General features: G+C 37.8%; 1 protein-coding gene across 3 annotated transcripts in view; it reads left to right on the plus strand.

Moving 5' to 3' along the window:
* The window catches only part of KCNIP4 (potassium voltage-gated channel interacting protein 4), a 384702-nt gene that overhangs the window by 84716 nt on the left and 273974 nt on the right, over positions 1-26012 (plus strand). The window contains exon 1 of one of the 3 annotated variants that reach the window (XM_010710338.3): positions 10451-10783. The exons of the other annotated variants lie outside the window; for them this stretch is intronic. Coding sequence (XP_010708640.1) covers positions 10696-10783 — 88 coding nt within the window. The 5' untranslated portion in view covers positions 10451-10695. Of the gene's footprint in view, positions 1-10450; positions 10784-26012 lie in introns of those variants that run through there. 3 annotated transcript variants of the gene reach the window in all.

Here is a 26012-nt window from a genome sequence, read left to right on the forward strand (position 1 = left end):
ATGTCTTCACTTCTGATCTTCTGCCTACTCCTTGTGTTTGTAACAGGATGGAATTAAATTTCAGAATTTACAGATCAATGTTCTTAATTATTGTGTCCTCAGTTTTGAAATGCATGTAAGACTTGATCAGTAGCAACACAAGCTTTTGTTTATTGCTGTTTGGGGGGGGGAGAGAGAGAAAAAAAAAATGAGAAATCAACCATCTCTCTAGGAAGAGGTCTTACAACCATTCACTGGAAGCAGTACCTCCTCTGTTAAGGAGCCATGCATGCTCTTAACATGTGATTTTTCTCTGTAGAAACCCTACTAAAAAGAAAAGAATGGGAGAATGGAGAAAAGCTTGTGATTATTTAAAATGGTGAGATACAGATCTATATCACGGATAAAGTACTCTGGCAGCTGATCTGTGCTTTTTAACTTCTGCTGTAGGCTTTCATGGGCTGAGCTAGAATGAACTAAGCCAGTAACAGCAAATTGTTTTGGAGCAAGTTGTAATAAATGGTTTGGCTGAACAGATCCAAATAATCTCAAGACAAGAGCCCCAGCAAATAAATGGGGCTTGACACCTCCAGAATTTCAGATGGATCATTGATAAGTTTTTTTTTTATGGCAGATATCATAATAAAGAATAATATTTTTTAGCCTCTGGTGCATAATGATTGCAGTGAGAATCTTAGAGAAAACAGACTCTTGTGAAGCTCTATCAGGTGGCTGTTCCATCCATGCTTTCCTGAAAAGATCCTTTATGCACTTTTGTTTTCAGTGTCATTCTGAAATTCTGCCACTTTGCCCTCCAATTTAGAAACCTACTACATCATATTTTCTGTTGAGTGGAATGTCAATTCCAGTCTGATATCACTGCATGTACTCATACAGGCAAAGGAAAAAAGAAAAGAATGTCAAGTGCTTTTTATTCTGTAATCCAGCTACATAGATCCAGAATAAAACTATTTTTTCCCTTTTCGTGCCATTCCACCGCTGAACTCTGCTTCCTGTGTATATAGAGAGGAAGTTAACTCATGGGCTTTTCTTTAAAAGGTTAGAGGAGGGTAATTAATTGAAGAGTCACTACCAGCTGTACTTATACTGCATCTTTTTGAGGTTGTTATAATTTTAAAAGATGAGTAGTTGCTTCACAGCTACCTTCCTGAATAGGAGGAAAATCTGGAAGCATGCATTTTAGTATTGTGGATTTGTGGAGCCTTTCAAATGACTTGAGTGACAGTAAAAGCCAAGAAATCTGAGTCAAGGAATTTTTGGAAAATACATACTTTGTAAAGCAGTTTAGGTGACTTTTTAATCTTTGACATTCAGCAAAAAGTTGTTTCCTTTATATAAACGAGAGGAGCTATATTATCCCAAAGTGAACTTTCTGGTTAGCTTAGACTGTATGCATATATTTCTAGGCAGAGTATTTCATTTTTATTTTTTTTTTTCCCAGAGAAGCATCCTTTATCAGACATATATCTTTGAAGCGTTTGATACTATTTCATGTTTTGCAGGTTATTCATGTAATGCTGCAATTTTAGTTTAGTTTACTGATAGAATTAAAGTTCATAGACCCCTCACGTTTACAAGAAGTAATAATCATGACTAGGCTTTAACAGTCTTCTCCAGCCTTAAATGCAAATCAGAGTAATTTTTTCACATATAAGTACCTAAGCAAAATGAACAGAGTGTTCAAAAAGCAGAATACCTCTCAGCTTCAAAGTTGCTAGAACAACAAAATGTGTCTTTCAGGGTATCTCATACTTGGCAGATCTGCAATAGCTGTTTCTAAGTCTAGGCATTTTATAGGTTAGTGACTGGGGGGAGAAGGAGGGAATAACTATAGGCTTGAAAATGCTTTTGCCTTCATTCTGAATATAGATTTCCGAAGAATCTAACTGTATTGTAAGAATGACCTGGCCTTATTCAATTGCTTAAACTCTTGAGTTCTGTAGTGTTATGACTTTTGTCATCTTTTTAAAAGAAAAATCTGTGTTTTAACCATCAAAAGCCTTGTGCTGATTACAATGCATAACACTGCTGATATCCTTCCAACCCAAGGGGAATGCCATGAGGAGTTTTTGCAGTTGGTTTAAGATAACAAAAGAGGATCATTAAAAATTGATCACCACTTAAATAAAGCACTGCTGGAAAAGGAAAAGCTATTGCTCTGGGCAAACCAAATTTTTTAGTTTAAATGCCAGATGGTAATAACCATGTAAGAGATTATCTGGTAAAGGGACCAGATAAAGAGGAGTTATAAAAGAGAGTGCATTTATGGAAGTAAATGAAGGCTGGACAAGAAGAGGAAATGATTTTGAAGGCCCATTTCTAGAAGAGAAACCAGGATAGCTGGTGCAAGAAGCTTCATGAGAAAAGTCTAATTAACTGTGAAAGAACTAAGGAATTATATAGAAACTGTTTTTCCCTAACTCAGACAGACAACTGAAGATGTTAAGGTGTCATGAAATAAAACAAAAATTGGCTTTACTCCTTGTAGTCTGTGTGTTTTTATGATCTGTCAGAACTGCACATTCAGAGAGGACACAAAATTGTAGCTGGGAAATGAAGTTCTGCTGCTGAGAGAGTCCAGGAATCAGCACTGCCTCAAAATGATGAAAGAAGTTAGAGGATGCCTTTTCAGTGAAAGGCGTTGAAAGGAAAGCAGAATCTCATGGTAATAGAAAGTGCTTAGTGCAGGATCTTGCTATAGGCGAAAGAAGGAGCACATCCTTTAGTCTGTCTGCTGTATACATCTACAGAGCCAAGACCTTATTTAAAATAAATGATATAATCAGAACACACACATACACACACAAAAAAAGAGAAATAAAGTTATTAGTCCAATTATAATCATATTAACTGTTCTTCATGATCTGCAATCTTGTAGTGCGTGACCTTCAGGAGTAATTTCACTTTATCGTTCTTCCTCCTTCCCCTCATAGTATCGTAATCCTCCCTCAGTCTGTACGTTGTTTTGAAATAATGCTTTGTGTTATTGGTTGGTGCTCTTTTAACTATTATAAATTATTTTCAATTTTGTATAAAACACCCTCGTGATGCTCCCTACCCCCAAAGCAAATTATTTAGATATAGGATTTCCTCACTGTTTAACATAAGTATTTTCAAATGCTTTTACCTCCAGAGAAAATCAACTGCTTAAAACATTTGCTATCAGTTTACTTTGTTTTCTGTTTTTCTCCTCTTTCATCAGATAGAAAGCAATGAGTTAAGATAGTAATGTGACCTTAATTCTCTGAATAATCAGTATGGAGGAATCTGGCTAATGATATTATGAAATAGTGTATGATGAAATGTGATTCCTCATTGAAAGCATATTTAATATAATGAAACTCTTTAATCAAGAGGCAAGAACTAAAACTGTACAAAATACCATACAGTTTTTATTGACCAAAACTGATAAAGACATCTTTGCAATTAAGATGCTTATACCTGACAAGTTACCTATGTATTGGGGAAAAAAAATTCTCTGAAATTTCCAATCTAGTTCCTTGGATGTGAGATAACTCTAATAGAATTTTTAACTGAAAAGCTTATCTCTTCTATTTTTAATACAGTTTCTGAAGTAGAGGTAGCTGTCCTATTCTGATGGGGGGGAAAGTTTGAAGTCATAATTTCTGTAACATAAAATGTGATTTCTACTTGGTAACTAACATTCTATATCCAGGCACACAGAGCAGCTCCATTAAACTAAGGAACTTCTGCAGGGCTTAAATAAAATGAATACTCATTCATCCCTGCACTGTAAAAGACTTTAAATGTTCACCATCACTTTTCTAGTATTTAAGAGCTGTTTTCTTCTACTAACATTTCCTCTCCTCATGGTGAGATAAACAAGCAGTGGTATTCTGTTTCTTTCATTGCCAGTACTCAAGACTGTATATGTATGTGATAGAAAAACTATAATTCTTCATGTTGATCTATGGAGATGAGAGAAGTGCTTTGTTGCCATTATCAGCCTTGCAGTTAACTTTCCGTTCCAGGCTTCTGAGTTGTAAATTTATTTATGGCCAACTAAAGAATTTTTCTCTTCCTTGCCTGGACCATATATAGACTGTTGTAGTTACTACTGACTTGTAACCTCATAATAGTTGAGTTGATAATAAAAACAACTTCATTTCCTTAGGCTTAGGAGTTGAATTTATGCTGAGGACTTTATCTGATTAAATCTCTGTATTATTGCTAAGGGAGTACATTGATCTCATGCTAAACCTGTATGGCTTCCTGAGAATGAAGCACATGGGCCCAAGCACCTGCTGTGCCAAGGGGTGTTCCCGGCTATGAATCAAAAATTTGGCCTTCCTTTAATGTCTGTGGGTAACACATGAAATAAAATACCCTGGTTACTTTGTTACCTTCCTTTCTTCCATCTTGAAGATTAACTTCTTTCTCTTTCTATCTGTGGTCCTTGGGTAATGATTTAAAGAAGCATTGCATGAACAGATGAGGGAAGCTGGTCTGAAGCTGCAGGTAGTTGTGGCCATCCTTCCTGGAGAGATGACAGCATATATGGCCACAAAAGAATATACGCTAGGAGTTGGGAAGAGAATGAGATACTGCAGGATGTTGTAGATTTTGATGGCCTTATACATCTTGTATAGTGTGGCTATAATGCGGACTCTGCTGCCCCTGTAAAAGAAACCTCTAAATTAAATGGATGCAATCTTCTCTGCTTTATATACTTGATCTCTTAAGTGCTACATTATCCAAAGAGCTTTTATTAAAGGGTACTGCAGGAATGCAGACTGCTGTCAGTACTTACAGGACCTGCTTGGAGGGGAAAGCAGACACCACAAGCCTTGCAGCGTGGTAGCTTAACTTTACTTAACAGAAACAATTTTAAAGTGCAAGGCAGCTATTTTAACATTACTCCCACCAGAGAGGATGTAGACTATAAGCTCTGAGGAGCTATTTGGGGTGTTGCCTTTGCCTTTTCTTTCTTCTCTTTGAGGTAGTAGCTGCAATGTTATTCATCCAAATGCACCACAATTCTTGCAAAATTAAGGATGTGAAGACTTGAGCAGTTAGACCTCTAACTCTCAATTTTCAGTTTAATTGGAGAATCAAACCAAATCTGCAAATTTACAACATCCATGATTGTTTTGGGCTAGCAAAATTAATGGGGGAAGGTAGAGATCATGGTGGTAGTAATTCTTGAAAATGCTAGGAAAGCCCTTACCCAAGAAGATGAAATGTAAGTTTGGACCATTTTCAGGAAATCCTGGAGGGAAAAAGTTTCTCATAGATGACTTGGGTAATTTATTCAAACTTCCAACCATATGTATATTTTGTATACATATATGTATGTGGATATGAATTCGAACAGCGAACTCATGAATATTTTTACTGACTGGCACAATGTACATATGCATTTATTATGATGACAGAATTCTCATAGTTGAATCCGTGCAATGACTCTTCAGTCTTCCTAGGAACACTGCATACCTAGTATGCATAAATAAAAGAAAGTTCCTGATGGACTTATTTTTTTTAACAGATTAATGTTGTGAGAAAAATTTTCAATTTTGTTTTGGATATAGATGTTTTCCATGTGAATATACAAGTCTTTAAATAACTGTGGACCCTATAAAGGATACAATTCCTATGACAGCGAAGTTAATCTGTTGTAATTTTGCAGTGATCTTCCACTAAATAGAGATGCATAAAACTAGCGCATGTAAAAGAAATTGCAACAACTCTAGATTTTTTTTTTTTCCATGAGGGTTGAAATTGGGAATTAATCAATTCTTTGGAGGCAAACTTTAAACTTATTATGAACTGTGTATGTGAACTCATAATAGCAGTCCAGAGCCGTAAAAAAAACAAACAAAAAAACCCCCACCACAACCATATACTTTTTCATAGTAGCATTTCTTAATATTTTTATTTGAGAATACTCAGTATTGTTTTTATGTTGGAAGATATGACCATACATGCATACACAACGTGATCTGTATAGTAAGGATGAAAAGACTTCAGTGTTCTGCGAAAAGATTATTCATAATGTAGCCCAGGCAATTTTTTTTATAGTTAACTTTGCATACAGAAATTCAATTTATATTGAACATTAAAGACAGTACTTTAGATTCTGCTGTAAGAATTTTACAGTGCGTGCGCAGAACTCAATATGTAACACAAAAACTACATTATGCTGTTTTATGTTTCAGCAGGTTAAGTTCCAATCTTGTTTATTCTTCAGCAGAAATTTCTGGCTGGCTGGGGAAGGTCAGGCTGAGAAGCTGCTCCTGTTTGACACTGCAACATGCCAGGGTGATGAATATTTAATCAGGCAAGAGAGGACTGTGTGGGAGGTTGAAGCAGCTGTAGCTCCTTGTTGATTTTCTGAAGCATCATCTTAAGAGTGTCCTGTGTAAAGGAGCTCTTGCGTAAGCTTCAAGGACAAAGAGTAGTGTGAAAAGAAACAGGCATTCTGAATGGGTAGCTACTTACAGGAAAGTCAGAAATAAAAGAGGCAAATGATTAATGTGTTAAGAAAGGTTTTTGTTACACTGATCAAAGGTTTTATGCAGGCTAAGCCACCGGGTTTTATTGAGCTCCATAATCATAATAGAAAATTAAGTTTGAAACTATAAAATCAAGAAATACAACACTGGTGGAAGTAATTTCTTGTTTACAGGTATCAGCTGCTAGCATGGAGCATGTGGATGATTTGTTGATATTATACAAACTGTGTGGAATAGCAGTCATTCCTCTGTAGTACTGTTTTAAGCATGGTAATGAAACTGTTTGAACTCTGAGGATGTTATTCTTAGCAAACTTTTAGAAGCTAAAAGCTATAGACAAATGCAGGAAGATTGTGCATTAATTTTCAGTGGCATAGGCCAGAGTAAAGGTCTTTCTTTTATGTTGCATATTAAGAAACATGCAGGTTGAGTAATTAAAGGATACAAAAAAATTTGTTCACTATGAAGGGTGAAAATAATGTACTAAAAAAATAAATTTGCTATCTTAACTAGGGGTGCTTTCAAGTTGCTATCTGTCCTGGGGTCTGAGGTAGATACTGTCCCCACACAGAGTGAGGTCTAGTCCACATTCCATATGGACATCAATTTGAATATGAAGTAGATGAAGCAGAAGGATTCTTATATGTTGTTATATAATGTTCAGGATAGACAGCAGCCATTTAAAACCAAGTAAATTTAGCTTTATCACCTACCATGTTGGTATTGAGCAGAAGGGGAAAGGAATTTCTATCTGCATCTCTCCTTTCCCATCTCACGTTCTACCATGTAGCAATCACTGGTTTTCATTACTGTCTAAGACTAAAGACTAAATTTGGGCAAATAAGGAGCAGGAGAATTTTTTCTTACTTCTTTGTCTAAAGAGGTGGCTGACACACTCATACAAATGATAAATAATGTGGAATTTTGCAGTTTCTGGTGATTTTTCTGATCTATTTGAGATGTTGGCCAACTTTGGGCATCTTGGTATAAGATACTGTTGAGTCAAGAAGTAAAAGCAGAGAAGAGCAATTAAATACATTAGGGACTCTGATTTAGCAGGACTCTTGCATTTATGATAGGCGAGAAGCAACAGAAAGGAGATCTGATGATGGTCATCTATGTGTAGCAGCTGTTTGCTGTGCTGCTCGTAAACATCTCACTGTTACCTTGAGCTCATCCATCTGCTTGTTCTTGCCCATCTGTTACTTCTTGCCATGTAACTGTAAATATTACCTCTGCTCTTTGAAATAAGAGGGCTGATAGAAACGTTCACTTAAGAAATTCAGCTTTTACCTTACTAACATAAATTCTAGTAAGGTTTTTGTCAACAGTGTGAAAACCCCATGCAGGTTTTCAATGTTCCTGGTTGACCCTCTCTGAGGTTAAGGCATCTTAAATGATTTGTTGTCATTTTTAGAAGTTTCAGACTCCATCTTTTTAGGAAATAGTACAGGCCAGCCAGTTCAGGAGGGAATTCAATGCTTTGAAGATGGATGAGTGTTACAATATGTGCAAATGGAATGTACAGTGCAAGCAGTTTCTGAGAAACTGGTCAGTTTATGTATTCTGTATGTATTGCTTCAGCACATGCTGAAGGTTGAATCTGTAAGTTGAACAGAACTGATTTTCATGGAAGCAATGTTTTACTGCTGTTTTTCTTGTGGCGATTCTTCTAGCTTTGTTTAGAAATCTTCGTAGAAATATTTGATTAAGAGTCATACAATACCATACACTACACTTCATACGTTCAGGGGTACTTTTCTATTTTGCATTTAAAATGGACTGCTGCTATAGTTTGTCTCCTTTAAAACAAATAAATAAAAACACATTTCCTCCCTGGTGATTTCATTGTGCCATGTGGCGTCTGGGATGCCAATCAGCTAGCCTAGGTTAATTAATTTGAAAATCCAAGAGTTTACAATGAACACTTACTTTGTCCTTCCATTTTGCTTTTCTTAAAATCTGGGTTGGGGAAAAATACTTTGTATATTTTATTCATTCTCTGTTGTATTTAAGTGATAGCTTTTAAATCCTAATTTCTAAGTGCCTGATTCCAAAACTAGAAGTTCCAGGGATCCCAGATCCTTCTGATATTATCATTTTTTTAATATATATTTTAGATTTTAGTTCAGACCTATAAATTGTGAACCATGAGGGGAAATTGTGCCTATAAAAATAAAAGTACTTATTCCAGTGCAAAAAAGACTATTTCTGAAGACTTTAGTGAGTCCTATAAAATTTTTTGAAAGATACCAATATATAGGAGCTGATGTTTTCCAACTTTTCCCCTTTATTGCACTGGAAGGTGTTCACTGACAAAACAGCAGTCACTTTATTACACTTTTCCATTGTGACTTTCCTGACTATTTCCTCATCAGCTTTTTGACTTGGATAAGAAGCTTCAGTCCAAAGATTAGTTGGCCATTTGTGCTGAGCAGAGAAATAGGGGAGCTAGATGTGTATCCCGCTTTATCAGAATACTGCGCTGTTAGTTAAAATCCTCTTAATGAAACTTGTCAGAAACCTTTCGTGAACCCTTTCTTAGGCGGTAATTACTGTTACTGCTGAACTGAAATGTGAAAGGTTTAGCAAAATGAGTCAGAAGTGATGCAGCTTTGTTTTAGGGGAGGGGGAAAAGCAAAGAACAAAACCCATGGACTTGCTGACAATGTGTATTTAAAGTATTTAGAAAACTGATATTTCAGTTCTTCATTTTGAAGTAAGACTGCACTTGAAATTTATATACAGCAATTAAAGATGTCAAAGGATTAAGCACGCCAAGGACTTTGGCTGAGCACCATTTGCACTGCCTTTTGTCCTCAGCTAAAGTAGAGATGTTCCTACTTCTGTTTTCAGTATTTATCTTCACTTCTACCAACTATTTGGGATGGAAGGTGTTCTGTTAAACTCTTCACATCAAAGTTTTGCTTCCTTTTTTTCTTTTTCTTTCTTTTTTTTTTTCTTTTTTTTTTTTTTCTTCCTTCTAATGCCTTCTAATGCCATCAACTTTAAGTTGATGCAATGCTAAAAGTTGCCCCGTTCTTTCTCAGATTGTCATGCACTGGGCCAGTTTGGGGACTTGGAGCTCTGTTTCATTCTGGCTATCTGTTAGTGGTGCAGCCTCACTGCAAGCAGGAGAAAGCAGGCTTATTATAGATAGCATACACAGAAATTATGTCATCTAGCTGCAAGTTTGATAGTCCTTTGATGTGCCGATTTTATAATGCGTTTATCCTGCTCAGCGTGTAATAAAAAAAAAAGTAGCATGGAGAAGTGCACTTGTGTGTGTTACACTATTATTTTTAAAGGCATTCACCAGAGTGTTTACGTGGTCAATGCTGTTTTTAAAATTAGATCAGACAGTGATTTTCTTCTGTTCAGCTTTTCCCTAATGGGTTCTTTGTCTTCTTTTAACTGTATTAGGCATTGCCTATTGCATTACCAGCTAATGTGATAGCCAGAGTTGCTCTGTGTTCGTATGGTAGTCCGAGCGAAATGTGCTTTTCAGATTCTCTGACTATGGATAAAGCTTTCAGCAGAACACGTTTATTAATAGGAAGCACTTCTCTCACGCAAGGCAGGAAACAATGGGTTTATAAGGGACTACATAAGAACGCGTGTGGCCTCCCATAGGCATTCTCGCAGCCGGCGGGCTGGGAGCGGGGGACCCGCACGAGGCATCCCGCACCTGGCGGCGGGCATCAGGTTAACGCCGCTCGAACCCCCTCAGCTCACCGCCCGCTTCCGTGCCCGCAGGTGGAGGCGAGGCGGTCCTCCGCTCTGACCTTGAGCAGCGCGATAAGCTGTAGCGCTGGGATGTTTCCTCATCAATCCACGGCGTGACATTGGATTATTTTAGCTTTTTCCCGCCGCGCCCTCCCCACCTGCCTGCCGATTCCCCGAGGACGCAGCCACTCCGTGCGTGTGTGCGCGGTGCCGGGGTAGGGAGGCGGCCCCGCCCCGGCCGCCCCGGAGCTGCGGCTCCACCGAGCGGCCGCGGGCAGCGGCGGGGGCGGCCCCGCGGGGCAGCGCAGAGCACCCGGAGCCCTGCGGGGCTCGGCCCTGCCCGGCCGCTCCGCGAGGCGCTCCCCGGCGGCAGCGGGGGCTGCGAGGCGGCGAGCGGGGAGGCTGCCAAGTGCCTCAGAAGTTTGCTGGCGGAAACCGGTCCCTCTATCGGCTAAAGTCTCCTGGCTCTCCTCAGAGGAATACGTTGTTGCCTAAGATGAGTGGCTGTAGGAAGCGGTGTAAGCGTGAAATCATGAGGTTTGCCCAGTACCTCCTCAGGCTAATCACAGGTTCTCTTCACACAGGTAACGACCGTTTTTCTTTGTAGCTGTGCAGCATGAGAATCGCCTCAGTTTAAACTAGCGACGGTATTGCTTTGTTGTAATTCTCTTCGTCTCGTAATTAATAATAAAAACTGAATTGTGGCTGAGGACAACAAAAACGGGCATCGCGCGACGTTACCAACGGTGCAGCGTTTAGACGCGCAGCGCACCGAGACACTGCACCCGGAGCAGCGCAGGTGCCGGTGCTTCACCCGCTCACGTGCGCGCAGCGGGGCGGCTGGGCTGAGCTGAGCTGGGCGCCGCGCGGGCTGCTCGTCCTCGCTGCCCGGCACCGGTTGACCGTCACTCGCTGCATTGTCTTTCTCAGGCACTTGTTCCTGCTTAGCGTAACAACTGCAATACGGTGCTGTCGTGTGTCGCTGTAAAGTTTAAATAATGCTCGTGCGTGCTTTTTGCCCTTTAAGAATTTTGGGGCTTAGGTGTGAGTTTAAATTGTTCTTAGTTTTTCTTTGTAACCGGATACGTTGTTCTGGATGAGGTTTTTAAGCTAAGTTGAGCAAGAAGTATGATTTTCTTTCTAGCACTTTAGAAAATACACTTTGCTTGTAAATGAGCGTTTAATACGGCTTTTCCTACTGACTGTCAAATGTGACAGCTTATATCGTGTCATTCTGCATTGGTAAAGCACTGCTCTGCTTCTATCTAGACTTCAAATGTCCTTTTCTTTGGAAAACTCATCAAGCAGAACTTCAGATCCAGCCTTAGTAGATAATAACTAATGATGCTAAAGTGATTAGTGAGAGCTAAATGCCATTCACTTCACTGAAAACATCTTGAAACTTTCTGCTGTTGCTGATAGTGTTTTTCTTATGTCTCAATAATCATTAATGGAAAGACTTGAAAGCAAAGTTGACTTTCACCAGTGCTTCATTGATAAATGGCAATTATCAGTATTTTAGGATACAGTGCAATAGAAATCATTGGCAACCAGTACGAGGGTTCTTGTGGCTGATGTGAAGCTAGTATAATCTAGTTTAGCTTTTCAGTAATTCAGTAACACTGAATGTTAGATAATGTGGAATTTCTCTGAGTACTTCTGTGCTATTCTGAGTCTCTTGTGGTTCCTCTCTAGTGTACTGTATCAATTCAGATTTCTTTAAAACAGTGGCTTCTTGTTCCTGTGAGTTGCTATGGAAATTAAGTAATATACAATGCAAGAAGAAATCTGTATTAGAAATAAAGGCTGAAACTCCTATTTGTCAAAGTCACTCAAATTTTTCTTTTCCTGTCTACCAAATGGTAGATGCTGTTTTCAGAGTGATATTTCTATTGTGAGCTTTCTGAGGTCACAGTTCAAAGCCATTTTAAGAATTGCTGTGGATACTGGTTATGTTACTACTAAAATGTTGTTTCATTTATAGTTAAGCAGCACTTTCAGTGGTAAATATTGGAAGGCTAGTAAAGCGGTGTGAAATACACTACCCTAAAGGAAATAAGCAAACCTTTGTCAACACTTGTGTATACTTTCTTGTCTCTTTCACAGAGTTCTTAGGAACTGAGAAAGTATAGAAGATTCCATTCCAGTTTTATTACAGATAACAGTTGTACCTTACTGCTCTTATTAGGCTAACAGGGCCTAGTATGTTCAGATGTGCCAAATAAGTCCAATATGGTGTGATAATAGCTGAATTGTGGAAGTATAGAGCTCCCCCTGTTCAGTTCTTGCATTGCCATCTACTCATCAACCACAATGGTTGTAATAGCAGTTAACCTATCCCTCTGCATAACCTAATATGTAATTCATCGTGTTGATAATGAGATATTAATAAGATGGATGAGGAAGTTTAGTTGAAAGTGTTAGAAAAGTTACTTGTGTGTTGAAGATAGTGCTCTCTGAGTGTTCATTCCAAAATACAGAATTGCTTTCAGAAACTGAAGTGTGTGCTTACTGAGGCTTTCACATGCAGGCAGTCTGCTCTGCTTATGTGACTCAAGTTGCCATCTCATTTTTGAATTGTAGATATTTAGTAAGAAGTACAGCAGGGAATCCAATTTACCTTTCCTGTTGGTGAAGTCTGTCTCCTGGTTTCTCTTTCAGGTATTCATTCAACTTTATTCTTAATATTAAGTTGAATCTACACATTTGTGAAAGTTCATGCTCTAAATCTGATCCATACTTTTTTTTTCCTGTATGGGTTGGCATGATGATTATAACCTCGTCAATATTAATCAATATAGGAGCTGTTGTAATTCTTTTGTTTACTAATAAAGGTAGAGAGGGCTAGTGCGGAGGTTTGGTTTATTGCCAAGATAAGCAGTTGCTATTGATGATTGGCTTTACTGTTCACATTTTGTAACCATTTATGACATTAAATAGACTAAACATTAAATTGTAATCCCTTCTCAAGTAAGTCCAGATCCTCCTTTTTTTTTTTTTTAATAAAAATAAAAAATCATTGCTGTGGTTGAAAGAAAAATGTAATGAGAAGTCTTTTAAACAAAGTTTTTCATTTTCTGTAATTTCTGCTATATATTAAGCTGATGTGATTTTACAGTTTAAAGCAGACTTCTTCATGTACTTGAAGATAGCATAGCATTTCTCAGATGTCATACCAAGCTCTGCTCTTGGTATGTAGGCCTGCTGCCTTTGTAGGTGTGTTGGAAGTGCTTATTCTTCAAAATGTTGTCACTTCAGTTGAGAATTTTTCAGTGTTCAGATGCAACAGGAGTTTGCAACAGGAGTTTGTATAATACAAATACTGAAATTTAGCATTGAGAGAGAAAGAAATGGACTGTCAATTACTTTGAAGTGGAAAAAGCAATTTCAGAACAAAGGCTACGAAACTTTTCTTAACTGTTATAAACAGTAAAGTATGGAAAATAGAGATGTTGAAGCAAAACTGTCATTAATAAATTTTCAAAAGTATGCTCATAATAAACTTTCATCCATGTTCATATTAAATGCCTAGAGGCTAGTATTTCCAGGATGGATTCAAACTCCCAGTTGTTATGATTTTACAAAGAAAGAGAAAAATTCTGACAGTGGTACTGTGCTTCCTTTCCAACAGCCTGAGAAAATCTCATTCTTACAGGCTTATAAAGGTGAATCTATGGATTGCTTTTTATTTTAATCTATATAACCTATAGATTGATGTTGGTTCTCTTCTTAATCATACAGCCATGGCATGTAAACATCGCAGGACCAGTATAGACGGTGATGAGGAGTTTTGTCTTTGCTACTAATTAGGGAAATCATTGAGGAGAGAGTAGATCTGAAGTGAGTTTGAACTCCACTCCATTAAATCATTCAATAAAGAGATCTGTATCATCTGTGTCATCATCACGTTACTTTTTGACATTCGTCTTCAACAAAGAACATGTAAGAATAGGTACCAGCCACAGAGATCCTGAATGCTTTCACAGAATCATAGAATGGGCTGGGAGGAAAAGAACCACAATGATCGCCTAATTTCAACTCCCCTGCTTTGTGCAGGGTCGCCAACCACCAGACCAGGTTGCCCAGAGCCACATCCAGCCTGGCCTTGAATGCCTCCAGGGATGGGGCATCCCCAACCTCCATGTGCGACCTGTTACAGTGTGTCACCACCCTCTTTGTTAAAAACTTCCTCCTAATATCTAAGCTAAACTTCTCCTGCCTCAGTCAGCAATCTCTTGGTTGCTGGGGTTATTTGCTCCAGAGCAGTGCCGGCCAGAACCACAGTTGGCTTTGTACCATATTTGTGTTACAGATGGGTCAAATTTGACCTTTTCTCCCGCATAACTAGCAATAAGACTAGAGGGAATGGCCTCAAGTTGCACCAGGGGAAGTTTGGGTTGGATATTAGGAAAAAGTTCTCCGAAAAAGTAATCAGGCACTGCAAAGGGTTCCCAGGGAGGTGGTTGAGTGACTGTCCCTGGAGGTGTTCAAGAAACACTAGGTGTTGTACAGAGGAACATGGTTTAGTGGGAGATATTAGTGATAGGTGGACGGTTGGACTAGATGATCTTGGAGGCCTTTTTCAACATTGGTGACTTTATGATTCTGTGATATCCTCAAGTAAATTCTGTGGGAGTACTGAGACTGAGTGCTCCACTGGACAGGTTTCTTTTGTGTTCTCTTCCTACCCCACTGTGCAACAACAAATTAATAAGGCAATCTTTAAATTTTGTTCTAGATTCCAGGTGATGTCAATTTCATGATTTTATAATGTCAAGTTTCTGCTTAGCCTTCGGTTTTAGGTATATGTGTTGCAGATGTGTTAATGGAATTATTCTCAAGAGTTGAGGTAATGCATTAAGATTTTAACTCTTACCGTAAATTTTAACAGAAAATGGGATTTGAGTTCTGTGTTCTGAATATAAAACTTGCAGAATATATCAGGGTTGTCCCATTATCAACTTTTTATAAATTGAGCTGTAAGTTAAAAATGAATTCTTTAAAAATCTAAAGGTTAATTGAAGTACTTTATAGGAGTGTAATAGATTTGTTAGTGACAGTAGCTGGATGCTCCAGAACAACTTTCCCTTTACAGCTAGGAGTTTATGTAAAATGAGAATGAGGAGAATATTTATCTCTTAGTTCTTCCATTTAATTATATTGTCTTTCCCTTCTTTCTTTTTGCTAAAATACAAAACTTAAAAACTTCAATCTGTGAATGTCATCTTAAATATGACAAATGAAATGATTTCAGCGATAGGTAAAATTACTTTCCAATTCTTGGCAAAAATTAGAGATGGAAAAAGTATTATACTATTTATGTAGAGAAGTTTCTCCTTTTAATAAAACTGATCCCTAAACAAATTCAGTTTACCTTTCTCTTTGGAGTAGATTCTCTTGCATAGCTTCATGAATGAGCGATGCTGAAAATCCAGGAGTATAAAAGGATGTAGAAAATGGCTGTCAGATTGCCACTAAGATGGTCTCTGCAGATCTTGACTTAGAATTACAGTGAGGGAAATATTCCTGCATTATTAATATTAATTCCGTTAATTTTAATAGTAGTGTTTTTCCTCCATGTGGTTTTGGTTGGTTAATTTTTGTTTTTGGTCAAATAAAAACAAAAATACACAGTTTAGCCAAAAGTGTGGAGTTAACTGTTACAGTTAACTGATGATTTAATATGACCACTGGTAAGACACATTGCGCCTTGTTTCCTAACTGGGAGAAATATGAGTTAATAAAATAATATTTCATAGAATCATAGAATCATAGAATCAGCAAGGTTGGAAAAGACCTAAAAGATCATCCAGTCCAACCGTTCACCTATTACCAATAGCTCCCACTACACCATGTCCCTCAACACAATATCCAGTCTTTCCTTGAATACCCCCAGGGTCGGTGACTCCACCACCTCCCTGGGCAGTCCATTCCAGTGCCTGACCACCCTTTCTGAAAAGTAATACTTCCTAATGTCCAGCTTGAATCTCCCCTGCCGTAGCTTGAAACCATTCCCTCTGGTCCTATCACTAATGACACGAGAGAAGAGGCTGATGCCCCGCTCACTACAACCTCCCTTCAGGAAGTTATAGAGAGCAATGAGGTCTCCCCTGAGCCTCCTCTTCTGCAGGCTGAACATTCCCAGCTCCTTCAGCCTCTCCTCATATGGCCTGTGTTCCAGACCCCTCACCAGCTTTGTTGCCCTCCTTTGAACACGTTCCAGGGCCTCAATGTCTTTCTTGCAGTGAGGGGCCCAAAAATGGACACAGTACTTGAGGTGCGGCCTCACTAGTGCTGAGTACAGGGGAATTTGTGGTGATGATTTGTTTTTAGCGATTGCCAACTATTTAAAACAAACAAACAAACAAACCACCAACAGCTATTTAAAAACATCCTAAACAGCAGAGCATGTACACTTTACTTCTAATACATGCTGCTTGATTGAGTAAGTTCACAGGAACTTGAAGATTCTGGCAAACAAGCAGTGGAGGATAAAACTCAGAGGGCTTAGATGATTACAGTCCATGGGCATCTGCCTGACTCTAGCTAAAGCTGAGCTGCTCATTCATCAAACTTTGCTCCATTTTGGGTTCCAGCCTGTGCAGGTACATGGCTGCAGCTTCACACCCCTGTGCTGTGCTGCAGGCTGGCTGCGAGGTGCCAAGCATGATTAATGAGCTGAGAAAGCACCGTTTGGGCAGCAGGGTCTGGCAGAGAGGTTGGCAGAGCTCTGAGGATTAGAAGACCTCTGTGCTTCTGAGCTTGAAAATGAGAAGGTGCTTTGTAGCTTGAGCAAGTAGAGAGTGGTTTTGCTGAGGTGCTTGGTGTGATAGTGTGGCCCTTTAGCATCTATCCCTCAAATCTATTTCCTTTAAAAACATTAGGAATTGTGATTCTAAAGAAAGGAGATATATATATTTAATGCTTCATGACTGACACGCTTGACACATTTCTACTGAAAATGATTTGATGAACTGAAAAGAATTACCAAATGAAACATGTTTTTGTTTGTTTGTTTGTTTCCCCTGTTTCTACCACTATCCTTGGATTGATGGTTCTGGCCTTTGAAAATTTCAGGTAAACTTTGCAAGGCTGAGAACTGAAGTAAAAAAACAACAAGCTAAGAAAACAGAAGAGAAAATGTGAAGCATTTAGTGAATGGATTTTTTAATGGAATAAATGTTCAATAAAAAGGAAAAAATATAAATAGAAGTTAATATTCTAGTTCAGTTCTGATTTCATGCTTAATTGCACTGATCACGTAACTTTCTGAAAGACCCTCCCTGACTTTGCATTCACTGAGATTTATTAGCTTAGTGCACAGCAAAATAAATGAATGAGGAACTACACTTGCTTGTTATGGCCACCTCTACATTACAGGAATAATTTTCTGGAAGTGAAAATTTAAAAGAAATTATGGATGAAGTGCAGCTACTCATGAGAAAGCATAAAAGGGAATACAATTTCTAGTAACCTTTACAAAAGCAATAGCAGTGAAAAATTGCTACTGTACTGCATGTGAATATACAGAGTAAAGAAGTGGAAGTAAGTCATCATCTTTCCACAAGCACAGTGATCCTTAAAAAGAATTGAGCAACTGCATCTTGCTCAGCCGTGCTGTGGTATACGTATGTTGAAATGCTTTGGTTGGAGAAAGGTCTGCAAGTAGTGGTTGTCTGTGGCCTAATAATCTACAAGGCATTACAATTAAGCAATTAAAAGAGTTTTTAAAAGGCAAGCTTTTAATCTCTTTATTAAAATCTCTGCCTTTTTGGTAAGCCATTTTCCTTCTGAGGCACCAGTAGTGGATTCTCACAAGTCGGAAGAGCTAAGACCTGTTATTTTGATTATGGCCCTGTTTCCCATGCAAGAAAGGGCATTTTGTAGTGAGCCCCTCACTACATGGAAGACACTGGGGCGCTGGAACATGTCCAAAGGACAGGAAGCTGGTGAAGGGTCTGGAGTACAAGTCTTAGGAGGAGCAGCTGAGGGAACTGGAATTATTTAGTTTAGGGAAAGAGAAGTCTCAAGGAAGGCATAATCATTCTCTACAGCTCCCTAAAAGAAGATGGTAGTGAGATAGGGGCTGGCCTCTTCTCTCAGGTAACAGTGACAGTGTGAGAGGTAGTGGCTTCAGATTGTGCCAGATTCAGAATGGGTGTTAGGAAAAATTTCTTCTCAGAAAGAGTAGTGAGGTGTTGGAACAGGCTGCCCAAAAAGGTGGTGGAGTCACCACTGCTGGAGGTGTTTCAGAAAACAGTAGGTGTGGCATTGAGTGACATGGTCTAGAGTGGTCACAGACATGGGTTGATGATTGTAATAGATGTTCCTGGTGGTCTTTTCGACCTTAATGACTCTATGATTCTATGAACTTTGCACTTCCTAGCACTTTCTCTGGATGTCTGTGCACCATCTCTAAGGCATTCCTGGAATTAGCTAAGAGGTGCTTTTATTAATCTTCTTAAATCTGCATCTCCTAAGGACAGAAGATGGCAAAAAACAGATGTTTAGAAACTAGAATGAAGCAGTGTTGCAGCTGTTGTCAACTTGCATCTGGAAGTTAGTTCTGTTACTATTGTGTTAGATGTGTTTAAGGGTGCTTGGTAGATATTTGGTTAATTTTTTGTTTTTTATTTCTAATTTTTAAGTTCAGATACTGGACTTACTATGGTGGATCAAGGTAATTCAACATATGTGCAATCAGAATAGATGAACATCCCTGTCTTTCAGCCCTCTGTACAGTGCTCAGGAAGAGCCGTGCGCTATTCTTGGACCTCTTTGTTTCTCAAACCTTGCAATGAAAATGCATGCAACAAGACAGTGATTAAGGACTTCTTGTTGGCCACAGCAAGAGCAGCCTGCTTTTTTGTGAAAACGCCAGGAGTTGTGGGTGTTCTTTTTCAGACATTTCCAAAATCCTTTCCAAACTGACCTATGCTGAGCATTTTCTGCCCTTTTCCAGGAAGGAGACATACTATTCTCATCCCAGTTCCCCAGTCACATGATTTCAGGAGGTGATTTTTAGTGCTGTGACTGCAAAGCTGTCTCTGCTCCAGGGTGAATTTGATTAAGTGGATGAAAGAGGCTTATCACACCAGGGTTTTAATTGAGCTCTCCTATTGCTCTTGCAGCAGAGTAGTCACTGGGCTGTTCCTCATAGGGTCATGTTGTGCTGAGTTTGGAGCCCAGTGTGGCACATTAGAGGGCTTTTGCTGAAGAATGGCTCTAGCACTCAGAAATAGGATACTGAATGAATAACACCAGAAGAACCCTCTTCTCTGCATTTACATATGGATTCTTGCTAAAAAGCAGAAATGGACATAAAAGACTGCAGTGTTTTCTGTGGGCTTTTTTTCCCTAGCACTTCAAACGGATTTGAATGGGAAAAATATTTTTTACCCAGTCCTATTTAAGAAGAATATTTCTTAAGTCTACGTTATATAAGCCTCCTAAAAAATAGTTCTGTAAATCTTTTCAGTTCTGTTGTTCACTGAAATAAGTTATTATCTTCTAAGGAAAAATTTTCTAATAGCGATGAATCAATGTACATCCACTGTAATAAAGTTTTGTTTCTCTCTTGTAATTCTGAAGGAAAATTTTATTATTTCTTTTAATAAATAGTACAGGGTAAACTCTTGAGCAGGTAATTTGCAGCTCTGTTTGTTATGCGTAAATCCATAAAAAAAACAGTGCTTCTTAGTTCCTGCAGTATGTAATGAAGGAAACAGTAAGGAAACTTTGCTGTGAGTTCTTAGCATCATTTCTTTAGTGACATTTAACCTTTTCTTTGTCAATTCTAATGTAAGTGCAGAATTTCTGCCATCTTAGTTTCTCCGAGTTCATAGGTGACGTTCTAAAACGTATTGCTGAACTATGATAAAGGGACTTTGCTCTGTGTTAAAATGCAGCATTGATAAATGGATCAATGAATCCAGCCAGAGATGGAGTAGCAGTTGTAGGCAACTTTTGGGCAAATCTATGAAGAAGGAATGAACAATGCTTTGAAAGCTTTATTGGAGGCTCCTTTGTTATTATGGGGCTCACAGGGAGCCTTAGCAAGCAGGAAAAATGAATTATTGTTTTGAATGCAGGTTAATAATGTTTCCTTAACTTCTGTTGAAAATATGCATAAAGTAAGAAATGTAGTATATTAAATAAAAAATGTTTAGAATATTGAAGTAATCGTAAATTATGTGAAAGAGCTGACATGAAAAAGATGTTCCTCTATTTATGTGAATAGAATCTAAATAAAGTTATTGTAGAGAGAGCTTGTAACACGAAGATGCCACAAGAAGGTTAAAATATCAACATTCCTGGGGAAATAAAGGGCTTCACATATTTCTAAATGCTATTTTTTTGATGTTGCTGAAAGTTTTTCTTCTGACACAAAATCAGTACCATTCATCCACAGGATCAGGGTTTTCTTTTTTTCTGAAAAATAATTCTGGGTTTAAGGTCTGCATCTGTGCCTCGTGTAGGTGCAGAGGCAGTCTGAATCTCTAGGGTCTCTGTTACTTTTTCTATACACTGTATATATTATCACTTAGAAAATTGTGATTTGCAAGAGTGAGAACTTTGTCACAGGATGCACAGCATACAGTGACAGAACCCTCCTCACAGAATCAATCAAAATTTCATGTGAAGTTCGGAGAATCACAGAATTGCAGGGATTGGAAGGGACCTCAAGAGGTCAAAGTCTAACCTCCCTGCTAAAGCAGGTACTCTGCACCTGGTCACACAGGTAGGTCTTGAATATCTCCATAGAAGGTGACTCCACAACCTCATTGGGCAACTTGTTCTAGTGCTCCATCACCCTTACCATTAAGAAGTTCTTCCGTATGTTTGTATGAAACTTCCTATGTTCAAGTTTTAGGCTTTTGCTCCTTGTCCTATTGCTGTGCACCACCGAGAAGAGCCTGGCCTCATCCATTTGCCTCCCACCTCCCTGTAGTTATTTCTAAATGTTAATCAGATCCCCTCTCAGTCTTCTTTTCCCCAGGGTAAACAGACCTAGGTTACACAGCCTTTTGCTATTGGTACTTTATGCTTTCTGAGTTTCCTGATTATCTTTGATAACTTTGGTAGTGCAGTCTTGTCATTAAAGAGAGGTCATTTTTGTGGGAGAGAATGGTGGATGCAGTAATGTAATGAGGGTGGTGTTTAAGTAAGTTTCATATTTTTAATTGACTGAGATGCCTACTTGTACAGTGTGAGACTCAGAGGAAAAAAAACTTATTAAAAATACTTTTTTTTAAAAGTCCTCTTGGCAAATACATTAGTTAAATTTTGCATGAGTTCTCATCATAATTTTACTAGGGTTTTTGGTTTATCATGTACCTGGCTTCTGTGAACACCTTTTTAATATTATCTTGAAGATGTAAGATCTCCTACAAGCACTTGGTTTAGAAACAGGCTATACTGTAAAAAGTATTCTGAGGGAAAAGAGGAAGATGTATGGAACTTATTAGCAGTTAGCTTTAAAAAACTGCTGGAAAATGCTGAGAAAGCCATAGCTTAGTGCATTTCTGTTACACTGTGCTTCATGCTGGAGTAGATTATAAATGTTTTTCTTGTTCACAAAAAATCGGTCTATCTGTATACCTCACATGCTGCAGCTGCAGATCTACTGTGAACTGCAAGCATTTCTGTAGGAGGTCGCTCAGATTTTAAACAATGCAATTAATTAGAATGTGTATAATAAACCACTGCTACTCACTCCTTTTGGTAGTTCTAAGATTTCCCTTCTCAAGAAAAATCTAAACTGTCTGCCTCCTCTTCCTTTAGTTTTCATATATCCCTCTTCCTTTAAGCAGCATCTGCAGAATTCAGTGTTGTGCAAAATGTTTCAACTTCACGTTTTATTGTACTGAATATGGCATATGGGCTGGATGTCACAGAATACTGAAGTGAAGACTTAGTGAGAGTAGAAGATATCTTGAAGTACAGGCAATACCCTAGTCTTTAAAAGTATTCCTCTGAAATAATCCGTCTCATATTTTTAACACATTGACTCCATCGCATAATTTCAATAAGTTATTTTCCCACACATCCTTCCAATGAGTGTCTTTGAAGTCTTAAGATTTCTTGTGGTATGTTAACAGGAAAAGCACAGACAAAATTGAAGTTGCCATGCTGCTTACCATTTCTATTGAAAAGTTGTTTGAGTTTTTATCTTTCTATTCCAAATCTGAATGTTCATTATAATGAAAGATAGAGTTCAACTTCTCTTGCAAATGACATGTTTAAAGCATCTATAGCCATCCTTAATGATTCCTGTGTTCTCTTACATCTAAAAGTCCACGCTACTGACGTAATTCATAAAGATAATATTAAAACTTCAGCTGTATGTAGGACATTGCACTTGTCATTACGTTTAAAAATACTCTTAGAAGAACTCTCAGGAAGTTTCCAAATAGCACATACAAAACGTAAGGAAGCAGCAATACTAAGATTTCCTCAGCTATATTTGATATAATGCAGTTCTTTATTGTATTGTGGGTGCACTTTTTCTTGAACCACTGTAACTCAGAATATAGAGGCAATGAGGGATAGAGTAAACTCCAAGTAGAAAGACATTTCAGGGATTTTGGTGAGTTGCACATTACCAGTCAGGAATGAAATCCTGTAAAAGTCCTTATAAAAGAGCATTATAAGTGCAAAAATGTCTGCTTGCATTCAAACAGACAGACTGGCAAAGTATGTGGAAGACAAATCATTTAGGAATACCTAACTGAATGAATGTAGTTGACTTAATAAATTCTCTAAATTGAGAATAGCTGGTAGTTGGGAAAGTACTGGGGGTATATCTGTATACTTTTCATGTGCTCTTTTGGCATCAGAAGAGCTACTGCCGGATACAGGATGCTGTGCTAGATGAGGCCATCGTTGGAGTCAATACAGCCATTCTCATGCTAATGTGTTAAAAGAAACTTTTTTTTTACAAAGGATAATAACACTTTTTTGAAGGATAGTAGGGCAGTTTAACAGTCATAACCCCTTGCTGCTTCCATTACTTCTCATTTTTAATTATGAATTTGAGAAAATGTATTGCTCTTCTGGGTTACAGAAAGGAAGCATCCTCCATAACCTGGTCTTCTAGTCTGTGTAAGGTAGTTAGAATAGTAAACTGCAATTACTGTTAAATGCAAGTACTGTTTAATTCACATTTAAATAACAGTTATTTGACCTGGCTTAAACAGACTTTTTTTTCCCTGAAGGGAAAATAATGCTTTTGCTTTGTTGTCATGATATTGCCTGTGATTGAGAATACTGGTGATAATGTTTGAAGTCCTAACAGAAATACACAAGATGAGCCTAAATACTTTCCTACCCCCTCAGGCAATTGTACTTTTTTTGGCATTCTCAAAATGGGTTGGAAGCTTTTTAGTGGAAGCAAAGATGAGAATCAGTAGTAATGTCAATAGAATGTGGTAACTAAACAAAATAAAAGCTACTGTATTTTTGAATCTACCTCATACTTTTATATGTGGCTGTTACATGAAAGATGAAAACTAGGAAAAGAAATGAGAAACCATGGTAATTTCATTGATGTGTTAATATATGCTTTTAGATGATTACAGTAAGCATATTTTTTTTTTGGTTGAATGAATGGCAATTCCTTCAAAATGGGGATAACCACACGTTTATACGTAACAGTGTGCATGGGCTGTTTTGAATGTGAACTTGCATTCATGAAACACATTTCCCCCATTTAGTAGCTTATTTTAATTTGTCCATTCTGTTAGAACAATAGACGCAGGTTATTGTCAGTTCAATACTGTGTATGGATTAAAGTTAAATAATCTAGAAAAGGGCAACAAGTGAACTTGGAACTGCATGAGCACTGAACTAAGTACTAAGAGCACTTCAGTCTTTAATATTTTTCTGAGTTATTGGCACAGATTCAGGTTGGACGTTAAGAAAAACTTATTCTTTGAAAGAGTGGTTAGGCACTGGAACAGGCTGCCTGGAGGAGTCGTGGAGTCACCATCACTGGAGATATTCAAGAAACATTTAAATGTTGTACTAAGGGGCATGGTTCAGTGGGGAAATATTGGTAGCATGTGGGTAGTTGGGCTGGATGATTGATTTTAGAGGTCTTTTCCAACCTCGGTGATTCTATGATTCCATAAAGTCAAGTAGAAACAACAGAACTGAGGAATAATGGTGCTTTGTGGTTATGGAGAAAGTCAGCCTTATGTTGTGTTATGCTGGTGGTTACCTGTTTCTGTGCAGGAACGTAACTCAGCTATTTTGTTTCTCAGTATGATGTGGTTACCAGTGTGTATGCTAAATATTTTTAGAGTGTATCGTTCTGGGTTTGTTCATTTTTCTTTTAGAATATTTATTGCTTCAGTGTGTAACCTCATTTATCTGACTTCTACTTGCAATACTTGTAATATGTCTCTGAATTTGTTGAGATATTGGCTAAATACAGTGAGATGCTTTGTGGGACACTGAGCTCTTAATTTTTTTCTTGTCTTTTCACAATGACAGCTTCAGTCAGGGAAAACAGCACAATTCTCTTTAATATCTCTTTCAGTTCTGAATTTAAAATATCTATTTTGAAGTAATTTTGAAAACAAATAAACTACTTGGAATTGGATTCCACTGCAAAAGTTGTATGAATTAGGTCAGTTGACAGTCTAACCATTGACTGTCAACACGTTCAGAGTTTGGTTCCTGAGTACAAATTGCAGTTTTCATGTTTTTTATAAGACTGTAATGCTATGCAATTATGTGTAAGCTCTGATCTTTATATGGAGACCCCTTCCACAAACAATGACAAGAAACTAAAGATTTTATTTCCTAAAATGTTTTCTTATGGCTAAAGCTGCTATCCTTACAGACTCTGTTTTCCAGATACTACCCTTCAGTATTTCACTAGGACATGTCAGTAATTCTTTATTTGAAATTCTATTCCAAATAATGTTGATACCACAATTATAAAAATTGAGTTTTGTAAGTATTGCGTCCTCTGAATACATTATTTGAAAATAAGCTTATGAAGTATTACTGGGAAAGCCTCTATCACTTTTAAAATGGGCAATAACTTGTTTTTTTCTTTTGAACTTTTTATAGAATGCCCATCTTAGGCAACATAACTAAATTTAAATATAAATTTAAAGGGTCTGGGATAGGGAAAAATCTGTTTTCACTAGCCAGCATATTTCATTAATTTAGGAAATTGAGTAAAGCTGAGATGAGCTACTAAATTTTGTGTCTCTATTAGTCTGTTTTCTATTGGCAGTTTTGTTATTCTTTAAATCACTTTTATGAGGCATGTGATCAAAATCAAAATGCATTTAGCATTTATTATGTGCAGATCCCTTTGCATACACCCATGGTAATCTTCAGTTTATTTCAGAAAAAATAAATGGTAACTGATTACTCCTATTTGATTTGTGGCAATACTTGTAAAAATCAGCAGAATGTAGATTCCTTATTCAGTTCTTGGAATAGGAATTTAAACTTTTACATTATTTATGCCTCAGAAGTTTTTTCCTGAGATTTTTATTTTAGCCTAGTAGCTGCATTTCACTATGTTATTGAGAGAGGAATTCCTTAAAATCAGGTTTTCTCCTCAGCTGAGTTTCTTGGATCAGAATTTAGTACAAGGTGGGTACTTGGTTTTGTCGTATGGCATATGGCATCAATGTGCTCTCATCCAACTTCACTGAGCCTCCTGGCCCTTCTATGGCCTAACTACCAACAGAAGTGAGTTGGAACTTATGAAATTAGTTAATTACTGTAAATGTGAGTTTAATGATTTTATTCATTTAGTCAGATATCCCAAAATATCATGTGTTTGTG

The sequence above is a fragment of the Meleagris gallopavo genome, chromosome 4, assembly GCF_905368555.1.
Source record: "Meleagris gallopavo chromosome 4, MGAL_WU_HG_1.1, whole genome shotgun sequence".
NCBI lineage: Eukaryota > Metazoa > Chordata > Aves > Galliformes > Phasianidae > Meleagris > Meleagris gallopavo.